Source organism: Synchiropus splendidus, chromosome 10, assembly GCF_027744825.2.
Source record: "Synchiropus splendidus isolate RoL2022-P1 chromosome 10, RoL_Sspl_1.0, whole genome shotgun sequence".
Classification (NCBI taxonomy): domain Eukaryota; kingdom Metazoa; phylum Chordata; class Actinopteri; order Syngnathiformes; family Callionymidae; genus Synchiropus; species Synchiropus splendidus.
In genome coordinates, this window is record NC_071343.1 from 2,006,248 (window position 1) to 2,016,192 (window position 9,945).

The 9,945-nt window shown below is 50.3% G+C and overlaps 1 protein-coding gene across 1 annotated transcript; it reads left to right on the forward strand.

The window, feature by feature from the left end:
• The first annotated feature begins 1,865 nt into the window (after positions 1-1,865).
• slitrk5b (SLIT and NTRK-like family, member 5b) lies at positions 1,866-9,725 on the forward strand. Its single transcript, XM_053877899.1, has 2 exons — positions 1,866-2,033; positions 2,264-9,725. Exon 2 carries the CDS (start codon positions 2,264-2,266, stop codon positions 4,904-4,906), a length of 2,643 nt encoding a protein of 880 aa, XP_053733874.1. The 5' UTR covers positions 1,866-2,033; the 3' UTR covers positions 4,907-9,725.
• Positions 9,726-9,945: the final 220 nt, after the last annotated feature.

Below are 9,945 nucleotides of genomic sequence, written 5' to 3' on the forward strand. Positions count from 1 at the left end.
AGATGTGCGCGCTCTCTCTGAGAGATACGGAAGACGGCAGACGACCTTGGCCTGCTCTCAGACGGACGCCCCGTCTGCCGCTCGCTGCCGCAAAGTTGGGAGGAAGAAAACTCACACAGGTTTCAGGGATAATTAAACGCGTCTCTCTTGGGTGCACAGGGGCATCGCTGGGCCGCAACGCAGATAACTCAACGTCTGAAGCTACAGACCGCACCACCACATTACATCCACGCACAGTTATTCATTATCATCGTGGCACGTTTATTGACTTAAATGGTGCGTCCATATTTCAGAATTCGTCTCATATGGGGTGTGTGCGTGAACATTGTTTAGCCATACTTGTGGGGACTAATTCTTGGAAACACACCTCCCTGTGGGTGCCTTCAGCCGGTCCTCACAAGGTTAAGCCTCAATTTGAGGGTGAAGACTTTCAAAAAAACTGGGTGATTCTAACTGGGTCTCAGTTTGGTTCAGAGTCTTGGCTCAAGTGAGCCATGTGTTTTGGATGGTTCGGTTTAATGTGAGAGGCTGGGGAAAGGGTGATGGCCATGAGAAACCTCACAACGTCCCCACAGAGACAGTGTGCGTGTGTGTGAATGAGAGGGCGAGTCCTTGTCATTATTGCCATTTCATGGTCGACTTTTAAAATTCCCTTTCCCACAGTAATATTTCTGATACGATAACATTATCTATTTGTATGTACCCTTTTTAAGACACAGCCAAACATTCATACATTCACAATCAAATGATTCTTCATGATGTAGCGGCGCCACATGTGTGCGCTCACCATGTGTCCGTGTGTAGCACGGCGTGACTTTCTCAACTGTTTTCATTGTGGTTGTTGCTTACTGCGCCCTCATTTTTCCCTCAATAGTTTTATATGTAAAACTAAAGATGTATTTTATTTCCCGCCAAAATAACTTTTTTACAGGCTGTAGTTGTCCGTGAAGTGCCTTAAATCCTGGCCAGCGTGCCCCCTGCCTGTGACCCCGAGTAGCTGGATAGAAATCTGGGGTTACCATTTGTAACCCTGGTTCTATAAAGCGTGTGATGCCCTCTGACTGCGGTGCCTGGCGGGTGTGTTCCCATGGTCGCGTCAAATGAAGGACAAGTAAACCAGGAGCCCCTCCTTTTCCGTGGCGGGGCGGGTTCAGCTGATGTTTTTTTTTCCTCACACGTGGGTAGTTAACGATAGAGAAGTTCGTCCTGTTTCCTTTTCAATGAGAAATAATTCATATAGCTGGAAGAAGCTCAGAAAAAATGCGAGAGAGGAAACTGGTTGCCTTGTTAAACGTTGACCGGGGAGGATGAAAGACCACGGGAGAGTCAGGGCTCCTGCAACAGTCCCAGCATGTGGGACTCGGCTCTGACGTAACGTCGTCTTCTGACTCAAACTTTCTTGGATCACACAAACACATTTCTGTGCACTGTGCAAGAAGGGTGGGTTGCAGATACCGGAGTCGTCCTTCAGTCCCTCACAGCGGAGGACGGGCTGATTCTGAAAAGCCGCTGCCATTCGCGATGATCCCGGTTTTGTTGTGGGGATGAATAGCTTGATAAGCGGTTTAACAAAGCATCGCGGAGGAGGATCCACTCAGCTAAATTATTGATCACTGTTTTTGGGACATTTCGATGAAGGTAGGTCAACATGTGTGTGTGAATGTGTGTGTGGGGTGGAGGGGGGGGCGCTCGGTCGACGCTTCAGTGAGCTGATTCGCTGTGCATGAAATGACATGACATCCCTCCGACCACCAGGGTCGACAGCAAGAGTGGGTTGGAACAAGCAGGGAGAGGGACGAGCGGAGAGAGAGCCAGAGCGGGAGGGAGGGAGGGAGCAGAGACAGCTGAGCGAGGGGGAGAGACTTAGTTACAAGGCGCACATCCTTCACTATCTTCACACATATCGGATAAAGAGCAGCAGTTATGGTCCACCCGCGTGTGTGTCCCGCTCTTCAGCCCGGCGGATCCTACTTTCCTGGATTGACGGATTAAACACCCGGAAGATCACCGGCGTCTTCATCCATGAACAGGAGGTATGCTTTTTGTTCAAATCTTTAGCTGGGAACTCAGGAGCTGCAGGCGGACGTGCATGTGTGCGACACCGCCGCCTGTCGCCGCGCCACCGCCGGCGCTCTGACCTTCCTTGTGGTGAATTACATGGCTCTGGGAAGTTGCTCTCCCCTCCCGCTGAGACAAGTTAGACGGGGAAAAGCAGCTGATGAATGTTTAAAGTTGTCGTCCTCACCCTCTCCTCCGTTCGCAGATGACATCTTGGGCACCTGCCGCGGCCACCATGTACAGGAAAATGCATCTTTGGCTTTTCCACGTCCTGATCTCGGCGGCGAGCGCGGCCGAGGTGCTCAGCTCTTACGGAGGGATTTGTCAAAGACTGTGTGAGTGTGAAGAGAAAGAAGGGATACTGACAGTCAGCTGCGAGAACAGAGGCATCGTGAGGATCTCGGACATCCGCCCGGTTCAGGCGCACCAGTACTACCTGCTCCTCACCGGGAACCTTTTGAACAAGCTGTCCGCCAACGACTTTGTCGACTACACCGGACTCACCATCCTCCACCTGGGCAGCAATGAAATATCGGTGCTGGAAGCGGGGGCATTTAACGGACTTCAGGGATTAAAGCGGTTGCACCTGAACAACAACAAGATCGACGCCTTGAAGGAGGAGTTGTTTGTGGGGCTGGAGAGTCTGGAGTACCTTCAGCTTGATTATAATTACATCACGCACGTGGCGGCGGACGCCTTCAGCAGACTTCAACATCTCGAGGTGCTGATTCTTAATGACAACTTGATATCTGCGTTGCCCGTCAACATTTTCCAGCACGTCCCGCTGACACACTTGGACTTGAGGGGAAATCAGCTGAAAGTGCTCCCTTACTCGGGTCTGCTGGAGCACATGAACGGTGTGGTGGAGCTGCAGCTGGAGGAGAATCCCTGGAACTGCTCGTGTGAGTTGATTACTCTGAAAACCTGGCTGGAGAGCATATCCTACACCGCCCTGGTGGGGGACGTCGTCTGCGAGTTCCCGTTCCGCCTGCACGGAAGGGATCTCGACGAGGTTTCCAAGCAGGAGCTGTGTCCCAGGAGAGCCATTGCCGAGTATGAGATGCCACCCCTGCCCCATTTGAGCACCGACGCATACTATAGGAGCACACCAGCTCAAGTCACCGCCTCTCTGACCTCGTCTGGGATCGCGCGCTCCTCATCCAGACCCACCAAGGGCCCACGGCAGTCAGGAAAATTAAAATCAAGACCGACTGCTCGGGTGCCATCCAACAAACCGCAGAATTACGGCCAGATTATTTCCTACCAAACCAAATCCCCCGTGCCTTTAGACTGCCCGGCTGCCTGCACCTGCAATCTCCAGATCTCAGACCTCGGCCTGAACGTGAACTGCCAGGAGCGGAAGATCGAGTACATCTCAGACCTAAATCCAAAACCGTACAACCCCAAAAAGATGTACCTCACCGGGAATTTCATCCCCGTGGTGCGCAGGTCCGATTTTCTTGAGGCCACTGGATTAGACTTACTTCATCTAGGGAACAACCGGATCGCTCGGATACACGAGCAGGCGTTTGAGGATTTGACTCATTTGAGGAGGCTCTATCTGAACGGCAACTTGATCGACCGTCTTACCTCCGACATGTTCTACGGACTGGAGAGCCTGCAGTTCCTGTATCTGGAGTACAACGTGATCAAGGAGGTGGCCTCCGACAGTTTCCAGCATGTTCCCAAACTCCAGCTGCTCTTCCTGAACAATAATCTGCTGAAAACGCTGCCAGCGGAGACCTTCAGAGGCCTGACTTTGGCGAGGCTCAACCTGCGCAGCAACCTTCTCAGGTACCTACCTGTCGGCGGCGTGCTGGATCAGCTGACGGCGCTGGTGCAGGTGGATTTGTTCGAGAATCCCTGGGACTGCTCTTGTAGCATTCTGGATCTGAGGATGTGGCTGGAACAGCTGAGCACCGGCACGGTGGTAAACAACGTTATCTGCGGCTCCCCTAAGAGGCTCGCCGGGGAGGATATGAGATACATCAAGACGTCTAATTTCTGCCCTAATAACTCCAACACCCCTGCGTCTGTCATCCCCCCCTCGGAGGAAACCTTCCCCGGCAGCACCATCACCATAGAAACGTCGCTGGACTCTGACACGCACTTCAGCAGCATCCCTCTGTCTGTGATGATCCTTGCTCTGCTTCTCATCTTCATCATGTCAGTGTTTGTGGCCGCCGGCTTGTTTGTGGTCATGAAGCGGCGACACCAGAAGAATCAGAACGAGCAGAACAACTCCATGAACGCCTGCATCAGCTCCCTCAACATGGAGTACGGCCTTTACAAGAAGGCGGGCGCCATTCCAAAGGTCAAGACGTCAGCCGGGCATCTCTACGAGTACATCCCGCCTCCGGCAGAGCCGGCGAGCCGCAGCGCCGCTCACACCCCCGCCGACAGCAAGTCCGTGGACGGCTTTAGGGACTTCGATGAGTTGAGTGGCGCTTTCCTCGCTAACTCGGATGAGGAAGCGGCCAGTAACATAATCAGCTCGGAGTACAGCGCCACGTCTCCGGAGCCTCTTAATAAGTCCTCCACCCCTCGCCGCGATGATCCGGGTTACCGCAGAGACGCGCTGGAGCCCGACAAGAACACACGCCACAGCAACACATTGCCCTGCAGACACGGAGCGCATTCATCCGCTCAGTATACCTCAGACTTTGATGTGGGACATCAATACACGCATCCAGATCGCATACAGCAGGCCATTCTCTACTGCACAACGCCGAGTACTGTTTACGTGGAGCCCAACAGAAGCCAGTACTGGGAAATGAAGGCAAAGCTCCACATTGATCCAGATTACCTGGAAGTTCTGGAGAAAAGGACAACATTTACCCAGTTTTAAGCTTCTCATCCCGGAATGGTGCGATGGATGATTTTTCAATCGGGAATTACGTCCTCCTGGAAAAACGTTTGTGCTCAGGAGTTTGCATATGCCGGCTCTAAAACAGAGATAAACGAGGAACTGTTAGCAGCAAAGGCGAGATCCTCATGACTCATGCTTTCATCACATTCACCCTGCAGCTGTTTCATTGACGATTGTTTGAGCTTTTCCACTCAAATGGTCCCGACTTCATGCGAGTGCCGTTGAACCGTGACATGTCCCCGTTCTTAAAATAACAACAGCAGAATGTTTAAGGAGACGCAGGAGCTGAGCCGGGAGGATTTCTTCCTTTGTTCCAGTCAGACCAAAGGTGTTCGAGAGTTTGAACCTGCGAGGGGTGCGATGTTCCGCCTCCTCACAAACCGGTGATTTATTATTCATTTAGACAAGTGAGAAAACGTGGCATCATCCAGCTTGCTGTTACCTCTTCATTATTAATTCGACCTTTCTACAGTGAGAAACCAAATTAGAAGATTGTTTCTTCTTCTTTCAAAGCAGGGCTCAGGGGCCAGCTGTGGCCCTCGTCAAATCTCATGTGGTCTCTCGTGAAATGTCACTTGTGACTCGCGACAATGACCACGTTTACACAGCTGTTGAGAAAATGGAATCAGAGTCGGACTAAGATTATGTGCCATAATCCAATTCAATCCAGTTCAACTGGACCACAGCAGCACGTAGCCATTAGCATGGTTGAGATAGGACTGGGCAACCCTCCTGCCATCTAATTTTTTGAAGCAACAAAACCAATCTACCACACAAGTGGGGAATATAATGTATTATATAATGAGTATTTTCACGATTCAAGTGGACATTTAAAATGTCCCAGAATGCTTCAGCAGGAGCTAGTCACCTGTCACTGCTGACAAAATGATTTAAACATGAAGTCCGTTTTCAAAGAGGACATAGCACCACCTATTGTCATGGAGGAGACATTACCTGGATTCACTGTCTGAATCTCGTCCCAACCGCAGCAAGGCTGGTGCCTCCGTCCGTCTGCATGTAAACGTGGTCATTGTCAACCAGGGAGTACAAGACGCTCAACTGCTCAATCTAAATGTCGACTGTAGAGCACGGACGGATTCCAAAGCATCGCTTCTGCTAGTGAGACAGATGAGCCTGGCAGTAGAGGAACAGCAGAAGAGAGCCAGATGCAAAACCCATCACTTCTGAAAGCATAAAGTCAGCAGACGTTCCACTCCAGCTGAGCAAAGCTGCTCTCGATGCTGGCTGCGACAAAGCAATATGGTGGGTGAGGCTAGCTCAGATGCTAGCATGTTAGCCACACATGAACATGGAGGTACAGGCACAGCTACGGCGCAATAATAGCTTGAGAGTTTCCCTGGGCAGAACACGACGAAGGCACTTGAGGGAGGCATTGATACGACGAGAAGGCGAAGGCCACTCTTGACCTTATCTTGCTGCCAATCCGATCATCTCACACTTCCTCTTGCTTTGTCAGCGTCCTGGTTGTCACTGTCTATCTGTGCTGCCGTCCTTGATGTCAATCATGACGCGGCATTGAGGAGAAGGTCAAACCGAGCTGGAAAATGATGTGTCTGTGATTGACGTGCAACTGATGTCACAAACCCAGTGGAGCCAAATAAGCCACTTTCAGATGAAGCCACGCTGTGTTTTTGGGCCCTCAGGGTCCAGAGCTGTGCACTGGCTTGAGAATTTCAAAACACAATTTTACCTTTTCAATCCTTCCTCGTCCACCGAGCCAGCGGCAGTTAAAAATGCTTTTAAACAAAATAAAATGATTGATTCTGCTATTTAATCATGTCCAAAACTGTAACCCTTTAGATGCCAACTTGGACCCATTTAGCAAGTGAAATACTTTTTTGAGGGGATTATTGTTGAATGTTTGTGGTTTTCAGATATTTTCATGACTGCTGTGATGCTGAATTCAGGGATCTATTCCAATAGGCATCCATTGTTTTACTGTGAATCCCCCCGCCACAGTTTCAGTTGGCCATCCATACATCAGAAACACAGGAACCTAAAAAGCCAAACTCGGCTTTAAACTGGCATTTTTAAGGTGTGAACGCGGAAGAAAATTCCAGAAATGAACAGCTCTCTGGCAGCAGGTGTAAAGGCTGAGAAGCAGAGAAAGTGTGTCACGGTGTTAGTAAATATTCCGTTAGCTCCGGCAGCGTGATAAAAGGTGGAGAGGATGAAAAAGAATGTACTGGGCGAGCGCTTGCTGTGGTCAGCGGAGGACTGAGGACGGCTGGGAAGTCGACGTCACACCTTCCCAGCACAAAGAATCCAAAGCATTCCACAAGTACCTCTCTGTGAAGTTTGACGCAGGAGCCATCAAAGAAGCCTCCGCGTCTCTCCAGAAATGTTCCTCCAGAGGAAACAAAGAGCGAGCGGCGCGCGGCTGTGATCAGTCGCAGAGATGATTAAAACAAGTTTTAATGAAGCGTGGCTCGCCAAAGAACCCACAACTAGGCCAGTAAGTCTGCGCTCGCTTGTTTACAAAACACAATGTACTTTGCTCAAAGGGAGATCTGTCAGAAACAGTCGCGCTCGCCCGCATCAGCTCTGTCAAGTCAATCAAGCGCCCGTAATGATGTCACTGGGAAGTCGGAGGTGTGCGGCGCGCCGCGTTTGTTGGACGGCCAGAGACCATACCACACAATCCACAGTCAGACGGACAGCGCATCCGTCCTGCGGTCGGACACGCGCACTATAAATATATCTACAGACACATCTTTGTTTTTGGAAATGTACCGTTGGAGATGAAGCAGCTTGGCTTCATTTTGATGTCTTTTTTTAAACCAACAAACAAATGTGACCGTCGGTTTTCTACTGTTCGCACACATTCGGGGTCAACAGCGATGTCACTTTGGGAAATGTGGCAGCCATATTGGTGTTTGGATCGTGAGCTCACACTATGCATTGATGAAGGTTGGAGGTCGACAATCTTGCTTTAACGAATAGCCATAGCCGCCATCTTTGAAGAGGGCGGAGCATTACAGGTGGATTCATCTGGAGCAGGGCTCAGCGAACTGTTCCGGGTGCAGGTTTCTGTTCCCATCAGGTGTCTTTCTGGGACAGGTTGGTGACCCCTGCTCTAGAGTTCACCCATCGCATGGATTGCTATGAATCTGTGATCACTTGTGGCTGCTACCAAGTATTTGATATGCGGGAAAAAAAACATGTTTGTCTTCACTTCTTCAGGAGAAAAAAGCGTGATAGTTCTCACACTTTCTCATGGCCGATCATGATTGGCTGCTGATCGACCAGAGCATCACTAGTTAAGAGTCCTACAAATGCTCTCAATACCCTCAAGCCACTGCATCATATCATGCATTTTAAACTAGAAAAAGCAAGATGCTCTGCACATGTTGGACTAGAAAGAGCTGAGCCAAAAGACTAAGCTCTTCATACTCACCAGTGGGCGGTGACACTGAGGCCCCGGGTCAGCGCCAGGACGTGATGTCTGTCAGCTGACCCCTCTATGGAAATAAGGTCTGGGCTTCTCAGCCGCAGCAGCTGCCCCCACGACGGGCAACGGACCATGGAAGGAAGTCGAACGACTAATTTAATATTGAAAGTCTGTGCTCACACAAGCCCTGCAGCGGCACAGGATCCAAACATCTCGATGCTTTGCACAACGTTTAAAACAAACGCTTGACAGTGTTTCACTGGAGGAGCTCATAAATAATACCAAGTGGTGCAGATCAGATCGCGAGCACGCCACACAACACCCCTTCAAGACACTGAAACATCCACATTCAGAGTTCAAAGAGACGCGCCGGATCAAATTTGGGGGAGTTGAGTTCTCTTACAGCCTTTATGTTCTTTTAATTGCCAGTGTTTTAAGCGGAATACTTGAGCGGATTAGCGTGTGTGGCAGACAATGAAATCATCGTTGCGGGGTTTTTATTATCCTCTTACTGCAAATTTGGCAACCCCACTTCAGAACATCAGACGCCCCCCTTCCTTCTTCAGTTGGTTGAAGTGCTGCACTCACTTGAGGAAAGGAAACGGTCGGCCCTTCCAAACTGCCAGAGTCGCCCAAGGAAGTGGCGCGTTCGCGGCGCAGCAGACGGGGGATTGTTTCAGGCCGCCACACGCAGGAGCAGAGGGACGCTGTGTGCAGCTTTCTGAAGTCAAAATACCTTATTGAATGCAATACATTTGAAATTTTTTTATGGGTGTTCAGGCGGAAAAAGTGTCTTACATCAATGTTTGCTTTTTGAAATAACCCCCCACCATCTGCATTCTAGTTCCCGGGTCCAGTTTCCTTGAGAGTTTCGTGCACGGCGTAGAACCTCATCACTGCAGAGTTATGCACCAGTCCTGCCAACTCATTTAATGAGAGGACGTGGTGTCGGAGGACTCGGCGAGCGTGTCAACGCGCGGCATGAGTCATGTTGTTTACCCAGGGCCCGCCTCCCCAGCGATGAGGGGCATTTGGGGATTGTTGGAGTTCTTCAAGTGAACATGCACAGTGAAGCATGCGGGAATCTGCACCGAGGGTTGGTTCAAAATGTGCAAATGTGGATGTTGTGGTCTTTGAATTTATGCTTATGTTGTTTCTTTTGGATCTGCTGTGCAACAACTGTTCATTTGGGAGGCTGTTTTTGTGCAAATAAATTATATGCAAAGATTTCAATAAAAACTACGAGCTTTCCTCACGAGACTCGCCTCAGATGGAGCCTGTGTGGCCCGGTCAGCTCAGCCACTCCAGACTTGTCATCGTGTCTTCACCCCCACACCGTCAAGTCTGGGAGGCGACTCCCCTTTCCCCAGACTCTGCAGTCCGGTCTGGTTCACACAGGAATCTAAGGACCTCCCTCAACCTGAAAACATGTCTTTCATCCGTGGCTCTACTCCAAGACTTTACCCCCATCTTATTTTGATTCGTGACCAAACCCGACTAGAACATGGATCACAGATCAAACCCAAGGCACGGGGGCCCAATCAGGTCCACTGAATCATTTAATGGGGCCGACAAGAGCTTCAAATACATGTAGTTGGTTGAAAAA

Coding starts and splice junctions, on each gene's coding strand:
- slitrk5b (XM_053877899.1), top strand. CDS start 2,264: ATGACATCTTGGGCACCTGCCGCGGCCACCATGTACAGGAAAATGCAT.